We start from the raw sequence: 16,432 nt of genomic DNA, 5'->3' as shown, positions 1-16,432 counted from the left end.
AATGTGTGCACAAAAACATATTTAGGCACTGGTTCTTTATTCCCACTGGAATGAAGGAATTAGGAAGATGTATTAAAAGGAATAGGTATGTTATCATGTCTGAGAAGGAAAACTAACGAAATGGGCTTTTTACTACTGAAAGATGAAAGAAATTTTTAAACAGAATCAGAATGATAACAGTTTTTTGTCATAAAATCAATGTATGAAGAAGAACAAAGGGGAGAAATAAATGGTAAAGGATAGACATTTTTAGAAGTCAATGACAGTGCTTAAATGACTAGTTTAAATCTTACAAGTAACTGTGCTGAAAAGGAAGAAAATAAATATCATATAATAATATTTTTTAAATTTTTTTCTTTCCAAGTTTTTATTTAAATTCCTGTGGTTGACATACAGTCTAATATTAGTTTCAAGTGTACAATTTAGTGATTCAAAATTTACATACAACACCAGGTTCTCATGATGACAACTGCATTTCTTAATTCCCATCACCTACTTAACCCTTCCTCCCACCCACCTCCCTTCCGGTAACCATTAGTTTGTTCTCATAGCTAAAAGTCTATTTCTTGGTTTGCCTCTCTCTCTTTTTATAAATACTTTTGTTTTAACACTGCTAATCATAAAACTTTTAGGTTACTTTTTTGTGATATCTTATTATTAATGTCATAATAATTAGTGACAGTAGTCATGAAAAGAATGAATTACATCTATAAATTTACTTAAGAGTTTAAAGAGTTATTTCACATCATTAATCCATCATATCCTTAAGTATAACTAAGCATTTCTGACCTTCAATCTTGGATCACAACTTAGAGTTTTCATGAAGAATTCTGTTTTATAAATAAGATAATTAAATATTGAGTGGATCAATTATATGGTTAATAAATTATAAGGATCTCTGACTATAAGTCCAGTGCTAGAGAAGAGTATCTGAGTGCTTGGGAACTCTTTTTTTTTTTTTAATTTTTTTAATTTTTTTTATAAACATATATTTTTATCCCCAGGGGTACAGGTCTGTGAATCACCAGGTTTACACACTTCACAGCACTCACCAAAGCACATACCCTCCCCAATGTTGGGAACTCTTTTATACTGCTTATACGTCTGTAATGAAAGCCAGAAATGTATTGCTTTTGGAAAGTACAACTGTTGTGGATGTGTTCTTTTTTTTTTTTTTTTTTTTTTTTAACATCAGGAGCTTGTGTCAGATAATCGCTAAGCAATGTAGAAATTTTTAGTCAGAATCTGCCACTTATTAACATCATATAGATTAAGACTTTGTGTTCTTTGGGAAATGATTGTCCTATATAATTCCATTTGCACCACAGTAGAAGACTTCCAAGTTATATGTTTTTCTACAGGTCTTAGAAACAAAATATTTCTCCATGTTCTGACTTTAGTCTTTGTGCATTCTTGGCTGATTTTAGGCAAATGACAATGTAGGTGGATGCTTCCACTCAATACATAACAGAAAAATTAAGCAGAAAATATAAACAAATATTTTTTCTGTTTATATATATATATATATATACATATACACATATATATACATATATATATATATATATATCCAAATATGAAGGTCTGTATATCTTACTTATGATGCAAGATACAAATAATTTTATATTGCAGCCTTACTATAGCAATAAGCCATGTCTATATTATGGAATTTGAAATGGTTCCTCTACCCTTCTACAAGACTATGGTATCTAAATGAAGACAATGACTTGGTATAATATTTAGCTAATTTTCAATCACACAAATTCCCAATGCCTTTTACATAAACACTTGAGAAAATTTCCATATTGTAGCTGTCACTTATGTACACATAACATACAGATGGTTAAATTGTTCTGTTCCATTCTTAAATTCTGACTGTGTGTGCTACAGTAAATTTATTCAGCTGTTATTCCTGCAACATATATATTGAGCAGAATAATGTTAGAACATGCAGCACACATAATCAATCCACTAGAAATATCAAGAATATTTGGAGGAAGCTGGTGGTACATAGAGAATAGACTCCTCTGACAGCTTTGATGGGATAAAGTGTGTTTCTGAAAAGTAAAAGATGTATACATGCTATTTCTTTCTACTATTGTTACTGTCATCAGTTATTTTAAATTATTTTATTTATTGATTGATTTGGGAGAGAGCACAAGTGGGGTGGGGGAGAGGGAGAGAGCGGGAAAAGCAGACTCCTCACTGAGCAGGGAGCCTCATGTGAGGCTCAGTCCCAGGACCCTGTGAGCATGACCTGAGCCAATGGCAGACACCTAACCGACTAAGCCACCCAGGTGCCCCACTGTTCTTAGTTCTTGAAAGCCCTGTAAAACTTGAGAAAATCATATATATATATATATATATATATATATATATATATATATAGTGAAGATTATATACTAACAAAAATCACTGTCAAATGGATAAAAATGGATTTAATTTCATGAGTCATAATGGAATCTACAAAGTCTGTAACTCAAGGCTTAATGGAAATATGAGCGGTTCATTTTAGCTGTCAGCATGCTTATAGGATCACAAAGGGGTTGATGTAAATAAATATCTTTTAGGGCACTATGGCCTTTATGGCTTCAGAAGAAATTCAAGGGGTGACTGGCTGGCTCCACTAGTGGAGAATGTGACTCTTGATATTGGGGTGATGAGTTCAAGCCCCAAGTTGGATATAGAATACTTAAATTTTTTTAAAGAAATTCAATTTTGTCTGTAAGCTAACACTTGAGAAACACTTTTGTTGGACACGTTTTTGGCTTCATTGATATGTGTAATAATGAAAATTTTCCATTGCTATGCTAATAAATGGCTTTTAAAATTTTCAATAAGATACAAATTTTTACATTTTAAATGACATTATTTGCTGTTAGCTATTCATGCTAAAATAATCACCATTATGGAACTCCTGGGTTTTCATTTCTCATTTCTAAAGATTACCAAAGTGTAAGTTACTTGACCTAATTGTTTTGAGTTTGCTTTCAGCAAGATGATTTTAAAACAAAAAATAAAGAAGAGAACACATATATCTGATTTTCACTCTTTAAAGAAGGTCTGGTGAAGTATCTAACAAAACAAGAATAGTATTTATCAATTATTTAATATTAATGGAATTTTCAAAAAAACATTAGGAAAGTCAATTCAAACTTACTTAGAATATCAGATGGTCTAAACTTTAATTTCCTTGAAATTTCTTTAGGATTATGAAGAGATTGCCCACCACCTAGGGTCTGGTTGTTAAGAATTTTAAAATAGTGACTTTTTTGTTATATAATAATTATATGGAAATAATAATAACTCTTATTTATATATATGATATCTTTAACAATCCTATGCATGGATAAAACAGGTGTTAGTATCTATATTTTTAGAGAGAAATAAACAAACATGGCTCTGAGACATTTAATGATTTGTACAAATTCAGATCTCACAGAGAACTTAATTGTCTTTCCATTTCACCACACTGACAATAGCATGGCACACACAAAAAAATTCCCATATTTCCTTAGCTCTCTAGAGGCAAATACATTTAATAATGTAGTAGAAGAGCAGTATAAGAAGGCTTCTGTTTCCAGGATAAGATCTACTAATAATTAGCTGTGTGACCATGAGAAACTATTTATGCGAGTTGGGAACTGAAAAATATCCTTAAGACTACAAATTCAGGGAATATATTACTCATTAACTCCTTAAAATTACTGGGAAATACACTTCAGATGACTGAAGGATGAATAAAATTAAATACTCCAACTCCCGATATGTGGTAGTATGTTGCTCAGCAACGATTTAATACTTTAATGAAAGTATTAAAGCACAGTTTATCAAAATAATCTTTGTTAATATAGTTACACACTTACTACAGAATTTTGAAAAACTCTGGAAAGATAAAGTATATATCCCATAGCCTTAATTTATTTTAATATTAATGATAATAATTTGTATCTAAAATCTCAGATAATATCAGTAAAAGCTGGAAAACGTGAAGCAGAAGATGGAAGTAAAACCATACTAATGCTTATATCTTAAATGCTGGCAGTGATAATTTCATTATGACATCTGTAAATAAGAAAAGTAGAATCCATCATTTTCCATTACTTTATTTTTTATATTCTAAAACCCTTTGAAAGAAGGAAAGTGTCCAAATATAAATCTTACTTCTTCAATCAGCAAATGTATTTAGCGAGTTTATTTGCAGGAAGTGAGTGCTACCAAAACAAAGGTATTCATCAGAAATCTGAGAGGGGATATTTTTATGTTGATTCATGATTTTTAAAGAGAAACACTAAGTGTAAACATTTGAACATATTACATAATAGATTTTACATCAGGAAGAAGTAATTATTGGAGAGATGTATACTTGGTTTTCTGGTTTCATAGAAGTCCTTTTAATATGATCCTTTCACATATCTTATTGGACCTAGGATAAAAATAATCATAAATACATTTCTTACATAATTAAATAAAATTCCTTGTACCTCAGGATTTCATAAACTAAAAAGGGCAGGTCTTTTTTTAGTAGATTTCCTCACTACTTAGTAAATCACAGATTATTCACTGACCATTAAACCAGGAAGGTAACTTCTTCCAAAAAGGAGGTTGCATGAAGCCATTATCACAACCCTGTGGTTATTTCTGATAGCCATTTGATGAGGCCCTGGACAAAAGCATAAAGAGTGGGAGTGTGTGTATACATGTTCATGCAAAGAAAATACATGTATATGAAACAAGTGTCTTGAAGTCACTTGAAGTGGTACATTGAAATACCAGTGCCCAATTAATATTCTTATGGTTCCTGTATATTTAAATTATCAGCTCTTAGAATGGGCTATACATAGTTTTCAAGGCTCTGAAATAAATGAAAAGTAAGGATCTCCTTTCCTGTCTCTTCGTTCTATATCCAATCCTGTCCAGAATACAAATATGGAGTCTTCCCTCAGTAGATTATACTCTAATAAGTAAATGAGATAGGTATACTAATTGTTTAAACAAGAGTTTAACATGTGCTAATTGTTGGTAAGCAGTTATTGTCACATTATAAAAGTATATACCTCAGTATTCATATGGCTGAACCGTATTCCTTTCATGTCCTTTATGTAACTACTACCATGAATGGCATTAGATTACCAAAAGCAATATGTAAAGAATGGAAAGTGTTTGATGGTAATTTTATATCCCTCTTATGTTACTTTGGCTAAATGGTATTGCTATTGAACCTACTCCATATTTATAGTATGTTAGATAAGTGCTGCCTCATTTCTTTCCCCAAACTCCCACTTTAATTTCAGAATGACAAAAAGATGCCTACCAGATTCAGAAAACAAAGTGAACATCTTGAGCATGCTATTGATCGTGTTCTTGTCATGATATCGGAAAGAAGAAGGGCCCGTTCTCTACATGGCACTAATGAACAACCACCTCGTAACATTCTTACAGCTGTTCTTGAACTGATTAATATGGTCAAGATGATACGAAACATTCTGGAAAGGTAATACCAAATATGTGATCTGTAAAACCTTAAGTTAGTTGCATTTCTCCCCCTTTCTTCCTCTTCAGAAAACTTATGTATGGATTGGATTTTATTTCCACAGTATCTTTCAAATGCAATTACAAATTTTTATTGATGTTCTGAATATCTCCCTAGGGTGAAAAATGTTTATCTAATTCCCTTTAAATAAACCAATATGTGATCATCTGACTTTTTACAGAAGTAAATCATTTTACAGAATTAGTATTTGTTTTACAAAAGACTCACTTTGGGCATCCTTTATAGACCAAACTCTGCTGCTGCATTAGAAACACTTGTTTTTTGTTTTTTTGTTTTTATAGTCCTTTAGGAATATACAAAAGTTACACCAAAGTTCTAAAATACCACATCTGGACTATTTATAGCAACAAAATAGTGATTTTTTTTCTTTATGTATTAATTATATTAGGAATTTTTCATAATCAGTAATACTTTTTAACTTTTTTTAAAAGATTTTTTTTTATCTATTTAACAGAGAGAGAGAGAGAGATCACAAGTAGGCAGAGAGGCAGACAGAGAGATAGGGGGAAGCAGGCTCCCCGCTGAGCAGAGAGCCCGATGCGGGGCTGGATCCCATGACCCTGGGATCATGACCCGAGCCAAAGGCAGAGGCTTTAACCCACTGAGCCACCCAGGTGCCCCAATCAGTAATACTTTTAAAATTCTGTGTTACTAAGAGGAGTCTTTAGAAATCAAAGGCTAATGATTTCTAATCTTCTTTTGATAATAACCTATAAGGGACATAATAATATTTTAGTTTCTTGAAAAAATTTAAATTTCCTAATTGCTGTTTTGATCAAGACTATAATCAACTCTATATTTTACACACAAATGAAATATTACATGGATATTTAGTCCTAGGCTTTTGCTTTTGCTATCAGAAAGTGTTATATCCCTAAGATAGAGAAATTAAATTGTGAGAGGGAAGCATCCTTTTATGACCAGTGAGAGAAGTATAAGAGAGAGGTCATAATACTCTTCTCTTCTCTCTTTGATAACTGTTCTCTTACTAAATTTTTATCATCTCTTTACATTTCAATTGATGGTTGATTTATAAACTCATTTTGTTCACATGACGAAGGGATGAAGTGACTTGCCTGCTTTTTCAAAGAAATTTCAGTTTGCATGTTAGATAAAGTATAGGAAATTCATCAGCCCTGCTACTCCCTCTCTTCTAAGCTCCTTACAGTTATCTCTCTGGAAACAAGCTGAAACAAAGAAAATAATCGAGATTCTTGGAATTAATTCATGTTAAGGAAAATAGGGAAAGGAATAATGGGCATACAACAAAGATAGCCACAGGACTGAGTGGTGGCAACCGAAGACCCCCAAATGAATATAATCTGCTTCACTGATAATTGATCATTCACAGTATTGGATGTTCTTGTTTATTAAAGTAGTCTCATTACAAAATTCACATCATGGTTACAGTATTAATAAGCATGCTTTAGCAAATTTTCATTATATCACCAAATTGAGGGCTTCTTTGTTCTGATGGGTGGAACCAGATAAGATTAAAAGTATTTATATTGTTCTTGCAATATTTTATGGTAAGTAGTTCTTAATATTTTGTAGTAAGCAGTTAGACTTCTCTTTTAGAAATGATAAAATCTATACAAAATAACATCATATAATAGGTTTTGAAAATGGCAAATTTATGGATCATGTTAGCACCTTCTTTTCTAACTGCTTGGATTTTTTTTTAAATTTTATTTATTTATTTGACACAGAGAGAGAGATCACCAGTAGGCAGGGAGGCAGGCAGGGGCAGCAGGAAGCAGGCTCCCTGCTGAGCACAGAGCCCAATGTGGGACTCAATCCCAGGACCCTGAGATCATGACCTCAGCCAAAGGCAGAGGCTTAAGCCACTGAGCCACCCAGGCACCCCACTGCTTGTCTATTTTTTAAACTTTAGTTTAAAACATTACAGATTCTCATAGTCCTTCCTTAAGAACTAGTGACAACTGAATAAAATATATTCATACTAAATAAACTTACTGAATATTCTAAATACGGTCTTTGAACATGTAAAATGTTATGAATAAAACACATCAACAACACAATAATATACCTTGCAGTGGACATGGTTGCTATAATGCACCATGGTGCTTTTAAATTTCTTAGCTTTAGTCACTTCTGATTTTCCAAAGAACTAGTAAAGACCATATGTTTTGGAAAGTTGTGTCAGAGACTCATCTGGTTCATTTCTTATGAGGCTGTAACATGGGTTTTAAGAAGGTTTGGGGCTCACAAAAAGAATTTTGGGAGCTTATCCTAATTGGATTTCCTACAGAATAATTAAATTTCTTTTATAAGATATCTGGTTAGTGTGCTAATTGCAGCAATTGCTTCTTTTTTCTCTGAAATTAAAAAATTGTGTTGCCAAGAAAAGTATTTCATGGTTCATCCTAAAGTTGGCTTCATCTTTGTGTATCTAAAACAAAATATGGGGAAGATGCTGTTAAAATGTAAATTTTATATTGAGTTTTTCTCAAATTATGCTTCAAGCTATTATTTGATTTGACTTAATCAAATCTATGATTTTGGGCCTAAAACTTATTTTTCTTTTATTAAAAATAAGAATATAAATGTAGTGAGTCATCTTGGTAATAGAGATAATAAGTATTTTTGAGAATTGATGTTCATTCAAGAGTTTAATTTGGTATGTCATCATGGCAAAAAGGAGAAAAGGTGGTTATATGACCGCTTTACAAGAAGTTTCCTCTTCATTTTTTGTATTTTCCTGAAAGGTTTGGACTATGTAGTGAGTTATTTGAACTTTCTCAACTGAACTACATACAAAAGATTGACTTTACAAACACTATACATTTATATATGTTTGAGCATATTAAAGTGTTGCTTTATTGGTAAAAGAAGTAACATTTTAAGAATTACTATTGATGCTGTGGGTTTTTAAATCTCCTAATTATGATAATAAATGGAAATTTTAGATTCTTTTGATAAGGGTTTCTCTGATTATATTGTATTTCCATTATTCATTACAATTTTAATTTGCTTACTGATTTGAGGTAGAATTTATGACAGAATTCACTGAGGAGAGCAATATAGTAACTCAAGACCACTTATCTAAGCATAACTTCCCAATACTCTACTTCTAAGGAAACATAAATTGAACATGTTTCATGTTGAAAACTAAGAGATAGGGTAGGATGAGATAATAGGCTCTACATTGACCAAATATTTTCTTGCATATTTATTTTTTTAAAGTCTAGAAATGGATGAGAACAGAAAAAATGCCTAAGTAACTTTGTTCATATGTGCTTTAGAAATAGACTTCCAGAAAATGGCACTTTTGTGTAAGCACCAGAGATTGTAATCTCTTAGGAAGGGGGGGGGTCTTATAAATTTTTATTGCTACTTTAAAACTAAAAATTCATTTTTCATATGAGAATAAATGTGTTTTGAGCACAGCAATACTTGTTAATTTGTTTTACAAATGACATTCTGAAAATTGTTCCCCATTTTTCAAATGTAATAAAACAAGATGAAGTGGGTGATTATTTTACAGCAGTGCTCTGTAGATTATCACCTCATTCAAATTATTACTTGTGATTATAGGTATCCAAACCACAGAAGCCTGAAATCTATATTAGATAAAAATAATAGAGCCCAAACTCATCAACTGGGTGTAGAGTCCTAAGTAAAATAAATCTTTTTAAATTTGTGGCAAATAAAATTAATTACCAGATACCACCAATCTTTATTTTTCAAGGAATGGGTAATCTAGTTGTAGATTACATAATTAATATTTAATACATTTTTCTTCCTTTTTTGTTCTTTTCATGTAATCATTTCTACTGTAAGTTAGCCAAAGAAAAAGAAATTAAAAAATTGAAATTACATAGTCTGCCTTCCACCTTTTTATAGTAACTTGAAAACAGGGATTGTAAACTGTGGACCTACAATCCTAACAGTTTACTGAGATCATAGATGTATTACACTGATCAACTTCCATATAAGTTTTCTGTTATTTTTGTATAACTTCATGATGTCTAGAATTTAGCTTACCCTTTGCAGATTTTCAGAGTGACCTAAAGCTCTGTATATTGGAGATTATAATTTCCAGTTTCCTAAAGTATAAAACTGTGACATTCAATGAAAATGAAATTGATTGGCCCTTTTGTTAATCCTTCCCTGGCAGGCCTCCATTTGATGGTATGGCAGAATTTTCCAGTTTGAAAAGCCACCTCATTAAATATATCACATTACTGAAACATTTCTCTGAACAGGTAAGACATGATTTTGTTATGATGTTCTCCATACATTCTCATATGTATTTATTTATCAAACCCTGTAAATTCATTTTCAATAACACCTATATAACCAGTCTCTTTACCATTTCCAATGCCAACACTGAAATTCAGGTCTATATTTTATTATACACAGATAGAATATTTGTATAGCTATGCAATTGATTTGTTGACTTAAATCTCTTTTCTACTCAATTAGAATTTACCACTATTCTGAAATAACTATTAAGCTGAAGAGAAAACTTCAAATTCTTACTATTATCCACCAAATAGTCTAAAATTGTTATCATTCACAATCGTCCTTAGCCTGTAATTATCTATTATCCTTCTGTTCTGTGTGACCCCTATATTACCCCTAAGAAGTTTTACTCGTTTATCTTTAAATGTTTCATGTGCAATTCCACCTCTTTTATTTTTATCATACTGTACTCTCTACCTAGAATTTACTACCGTACTTACTTCTCCCTTCATCTAAGTAATACATTTTTTTTAATTTTTTGTGAGTTGATAATTTCATTTTTTTCTTGGTTGCAGTTTTTTTTCTTTTTTAAAAGTATTTATTTAAGTTCCCATTAGTTAATGTACAGTGTAATATTAGTTTCAGGTATACAATGTAGTGATTCAACATTTCCATACAAAACCTGTTTCTCTTCACAGAAAATGCACTACTTAATCTTCATCATCTCTTTTACCTCTCCCCCAACCCTCCTCCTCTCTGGTAACCAGTATGTTCTATATAGTTAAGAGTTCATTTCTTAGTTTGCCTCTTCCAGTTTCCTCTTTGATCTTTTGTTTTGTCTCTTAAATTCTACATATGAGAGAAATCATATTGTATTTGTCTTTCTTCGACTGACTTATTTTGCTTCATGTAATTCTCTCTAGCTCCATCCATGTCTTTGTAAATGGCAAAATTTCACTATTTTTTAAGGGCTGAATAATAATATTCCATTATGTGTGTGTGTGTATACATATACCTTCTTTTTCCATACACTTCTTTAAAAAATTAGTTCATTCATTTGTTTTTACTTCTGTTCACTAACTTACCCATTCATCACTCAAACAAGGTGATGCTTTTTGTTGCTATAATTTTCTAGACTTTAGTATATGATACTTTGTAAGCTTATTTTAACTCCATAATCACGAGAGTTGGCTATATACACATATGTGTACTAAGCTTCATAGAGGAGACATGAATAAATAAGACAGAATTCTTTCCCTCAAAGTTTAGTAGACTAGTAAGATATTTAAACAAGTAATGTGTAATTGTGTGTGTGTGTGTGTGTGTGTGCATTTCCTTAACAAGTACATTTTAAGTCTTTGGAGTCAGGGGTTATCCTACATGATTTTAAATTAAGATTGTTTAACATAACTTTTTGTCAAAACATTTTTTATGTACATAGTAATAAATATTTCATATTGATTCAATGCACCAAGAAATACTGAAACAGGATTCATTGTCACAGATATTTTGTCCATGTTAATTGTATATATTTTATCAAAAATTAGGTCATAGACTAGAATAGTCAATAATAATAACAAATGCTTATATAGTAATTACTATTTGTCAGGCACTGTTCTAAGTGCTAGATGAAATAACTCTTTTAAACTTCAAATCATTTCAAATATGTTGACTAGCTGAATACTAGAAAGAATAGAGGTCACTGAGGTCCAACTATTTTCTGCATTAATCTATAGATGGGGCTTTTGATTCAAAGGGCCTCTTCTCAAATCCCCATTATTTCTTGTTTTACTATGGCAGAAATTATTATGGAAAATATGTCTTATGGAAAGCATCAAAATTAGACTGCTGTTTTTAGCAGTCTCTCCAGATTCTAGTAGACTGAACATCCCACAGAGAAAAATTAGAAAATATGAACAAAATAAAATAAATTCTCCAGTTTTAAGTATCAAAGAGATTAAGGCATTACAGAAATATTGAAAGCAAAGGGATGGAAAAATATGGCATAAAAACTGATTAAAAAAAACCTGGCTTAGCCTTACATATAAATATATATGTGTCATATATGTATGTATGTCTATAATATATATGTATGTATATAATATAAATATATATATATATATATATATATATATATATATATTGGATTTTAAGGCAAGAAACATTGTAAACTAATACTATATTTTATAAATAAAATTTCCTGAGAGTAAATCTTAGTTTTTCTCATAAAAAGAAAGGTAGCTATGCAAAGTGATAGACACATTAATTAAACTGATTATCTGAATCTTTTAGCAATGCCATAAGAGAATATGGAGTCTGGGAAACAAGCTGAGGGTTTTAGAGGAGAGGGGAGGTTGGGGGAATGGGTTACCCTCTGATGGGTATTAAGGAGGTCACATATTGCATGGAGCACTGGGTGTTATATGCAAACTGTGATTCTTGGAACACTACATCAAAAATGAATGACATACTGTATGGTGACTAACATAACATAATAAAGTATACATATATCAAATAATTAGGTGTCTGCTCTATATATTACAGATTTAGTTGCCCCTTTTACTTTAGTAAAGCTGGGGAGAAGATATAAAAAAATCACAATGAGAATTTGAAAATATTTTGAACTAATAATGAAAATAGGTTTAGAAAACTTGTGACATGCAGTTCAACTTGTATTTAGGTTAGGTTTCATAGCTTCTTATATATTTAATAGAGAAGAAGAAAGGTTGAAAATCAATGATGTAAGCATTAATTTGAAGAATGTACTAAAAGAACAGCAAATTAAATACAAAATAAATATAGGGGCACTCAGGTGGCTCAGTTGGTTAAGCATCCAACTCCTGATTTTTGACTCAGGTCATGATCTCAGCGTTTTGAAATTGAGCCCTTCATCATGCTCCATGCTGGGTATGGAGCCTGCTTGAAATTTTCTCTCTCTCCCTCTCTCTTTGTCTCTGCCCCTCCCCTTCCTCTAAAAAAATTAAAAATACAAAATAAGTAACAAAAGAAAAGAATAAATGAACTGCACAGTTATCATATGGTTTCATTCATATGTGGAACATAAGGAATAGAGCAGATGACAATAGGGTAGGGAGGAAAAACTGAATGGGAAGAAATCAGGGAGGGAGACAAACCATATGAGACACTTGACTCTGAGAAACAAACTCAGGATTGCAGGAAGGGAGGTGGGTGGGGGATGGGTCAACTGGGTTTGACATTAAAAAGGGTATGTGATATGATGAGCACTGGGTGTTATACTGAAATAATGAGTCATTGAACACTATACCAAAAACTAATGATGTACAATACGTTGGCTGATTGAATTTAAATTAAAAAAAGAAAAAAGATCTTCGCTTTTGTTTTCTTTGCCTTTGGAGACATATCTTGAAAGAAGTTGCTGTGGCTGATATCAAAGAGATTACTGCCTATATTCTCCTCTAGGATTCTGATGGATTCCTGTCTCACATTGAGGTCTTTTACCCATTTTGAGTTTATCTTTGTGTACGGTGTAAGAGAATGGTCGAGTTTCATTCTTCTACATATAGCTGCCCAGTTTTCCCAGCACCATTTATGGAAGAGACTTCATCAAAATCAAAAGCTTCTGCACAGCAAAGGAAACAGTCAACAAAACAAAGAGGCAGCACATGGAATGGGAGAAGATATTTGCAAATGACAGTACAGACAAAAGGTTGATATCCAGGATCTATAATGAACTCCTCAAACTCAACACACACAAAACAGACAATCATATCAAAAAATGGGCAGAAGATATGGACAGACACTTCTCCAATGAAGACATACAAATGGAAATCAGACACATGAAAAAATGTTCATCATCACTAGCCATCAGGGAGATTCAAATTAAAACTACATTGAGATATCACCTTACACCAGTTAGAATGGCCAAAATTAGCAAGACAAGAAACAACATGTGTTGGAGAGGATATGGAGAAAGGGGAACCCTCTTCCACTGTTGGTGGGAATGCAAGTTGGTGCAGCCACTTTGGAGAACAGTGTGGATATTTCTCAAGAAATTAAAAATAGAACTTCCCTATGACCCTGCAATTGCACTCCTGGGTATTTACCCCAAAGATACAGTTGTCGTGAAAAGTAGGGCCATCTGTACCCCAATGTTTATAGCAGCAATGGCCACGGTCGCCAAACTATGGAAAGAACCAAGATGCCCTTCAACGGACAAATGGATAAGGAAGATGTGGTCCATATACACTATGGAGTATTATGCCTCTATCAGAAAGGACGAATACCCAACTTTTGTAGCAACATGGACGGGACTGGAAGAGATTATGCTGAGTGAAATAAGTCAAGCAGAGAGAGTCAATTATCATATGGTTTCACTTATTCGTGGAGCATAACAAAAAGCATGGAGGACATGGGGAGTTAGAGAGGAGAAGGGAGTTGGGGGAAATTGGAAAGGGAGGTGAACCATGAAAGACTATGGACTCTGAAAAACAATCTGAGGGTTTTGAAGGGGTGGGGGTGGGAGGTCAGGGTAACAGGTGGTGGGTATTATAGAGGGCACGGGTTGCATGGAGCACTGGGTGTGGTGAAAAAATAATGATACTGTTATGCTGAAAATAAATAAATGAAAAAAAATAAAATAAAATAAATACAGAAGTTAATGAAATAGGAAGCAAACAAAGGGATATAATACAAACCCTAAATTATATTATTTCAAAGCAAAAATTACTGACTTTGGCCAGTTTTTTTTAAACCCACAAATACAGTATCAGAAATGAAAAGGTGGATACCACTAGAAATTCAATGTACATAAAGTAGCTCTATTACTCTTTTTATAGCTTTCATGCCAAAGAATTAACAGAGTACATGAAATGGAAACATTCCTAGAAATACGTAGATGGGAAATCGACACAAAAAAAGAAACAAAAATTTTGAATTGTCATATACAATAAGATATTACTATTTAAGTGATGATCCTGCATCTGCAACATTGATCTTGGAATCTTGTTAGAAAGGCAATCTCAGGTCTCGCGCAAGCCTACTAAAACAGTATCTGAATTCTAACATGATCCCCATGTAATTCACATACACATTAATGTTTGGGAAGCATTGTATTAAATAAAGTGTATACATAATTATAATCCTTCCCACAAAGAATATTCTTGTCTAGATAACTTCATCTGTGAATTCTTCAACACAGTTAAGAGGGAAATAGCACTAACACTATACAGACTGCCAGATAGCAAAAGGAAAAAAAAGAGAGAGAATGCACTTTCCAACTATTATGTTAACAAGTTTTTTAAATTTTATTTTATTTTTTCAGTGTTCCAAGATACATTGTTTATGCACCACACCCAGTGCTCCATTCAATACATGACCTCCTTAATACCCACTACGAGGCTCACCCAATCCCCCAGCCCCCTCCCTTCCAAAACCCTCAGTTTGTTTCTCAGAGTGTCCAGTCTCTCATGGTTCATCTCTCCCTCCAATTTCCCCCAATTCACTCTTCCTTTCCTTCTCCTAATGTCCTCCTTCTTATTCCTTGTGCTGCACAAGTAAGTGAAACCATATGATAAATGACTTTCTCTGCTTTATTTACTTCACTCAGCATAATTTCGAGTCCCATCCATGTTCATACAAAAGCTGGGTATTCATCCTTTCTGATGGAGGTGTAATATTCCATTGTATAAATGGACCGTGTCTTTATCCATTCGTCTGCTGAAGGACATCTCAGCTCTTTCCACAGTTTGGCAGTTGTACCCATTGCTGCTATGAACATAGGGGTACATAGGACTCTTCTTTACACTACATCTTTATCTTTGGGGTAAATACCCAGTAATGCAATTGCAGAGTCATAGAGAAGCTCTCTTTTTAACTTCATAAGTGGCTGCACCAACTTGCATTCCCACCAACAGTGTAAGAGGGTCCCCTTTCTCCACATCCTATCCAATACTTGTTGTTTCTTGTCTTGTTAATTTTGGACATTCTAACTGGCATAAGGTGGTATCTCAATGTGGTTTTGATTTGAATCTCCGTGATGGCTATGATGGTGAACATTTTTTCATGTGTCTGTTAGCCATTTGTATGTCTTCTTTGGAGAAGTATCTGTCTTCTTCCCATTTGATTGGCTGATTTTTGAGTGTTGGGTTTGAGGAGTTCTTATAGATCTTGGATATCAGTCCTTTGTCTGTAGTGTCATTTAAAAATACCTTCTCCCATTTCGTAGATTGCCTCTTTGTTTTGTTGACTGTTTCCTTTGCTGTGCAAAAGGTTTTTTTTTTTTTTTAATCTTCATGAAATCTGCTTTTGTTTCCCTTGCCTTTGGAGACGTGTCTTGAAAGAAGTTGCAGTGGCAGATGTCAAAGAGGTTACTGCCTCCATTATCCTCTAGGATTTTGATAGATTCCTGCTTCACATTGAGGTCTTTCATTCATTTCAAGTTTGTCTTTGTGTATGGTATAAGAGAATGGTCGAGTTTCACTCTTCAATACATAGCTGCTCAATTTTTCCAGCACCATTTATTGAAGAGACTGTCTTTTTTTCCACTGAATATTTTTTCCTGCTTTGTTGAAGATTATTTGACCATAGAGTTGCAGATCTATCTGTGGATGTTCTACTCTGTTCCACTGGTCTATATGTCTGATTTTGTGCCATTACCACACTGTTTTGGTGATCACCACTTTGTAGTAA

At 32.9% G+C, this 16,432-nt stretch overlaps 1 protein-coding gene across 1 annotated transcript in view; it reads left to right on the top strand.

The window, feature by feature from the left end:
• LOC309855893 (connector enhancer of kinase suppressor of ras 3-like) overlaps nt 1–16,432 on the top strand; it is a gene marked incomplete at its 3' end in the record, with an annotated part of 208,545 nt that overhangs the window by 118,288 nt on the left and 73,825 nt on the right. Inside the window, exons 4-5 of the mRNA XM_082716514.1 lie at nt 5,295–5,494; nt 9,696–9,783. Coding sequence (XP_082572640.1) covers nt 5,295–5,494; nt 9,696–9,783 — 288 coding nt within the window. The remainder of the gene's footprint in view (nt 1–5,294; nt 5,495–9,695; nt 9,784–16,432) is intronic.

Source organism: Mustela nivalis, assembly GCF_964662115.1.
Source record: "Mustela nivalis genome assembly, chromosome: X".
In the NCBI taxonomy this organism is placed as follows: domain Eukaryota; kingdom Metazoa; phylum Chordata; class Mammalia; order Carnivora; family Mustelidae; genus Mustela; species Mustela nivalis.
Note: the sequence above shows the minus strand (reverse complement) of the source record. Positions and strands in the feature narration are given on the sequence as shown.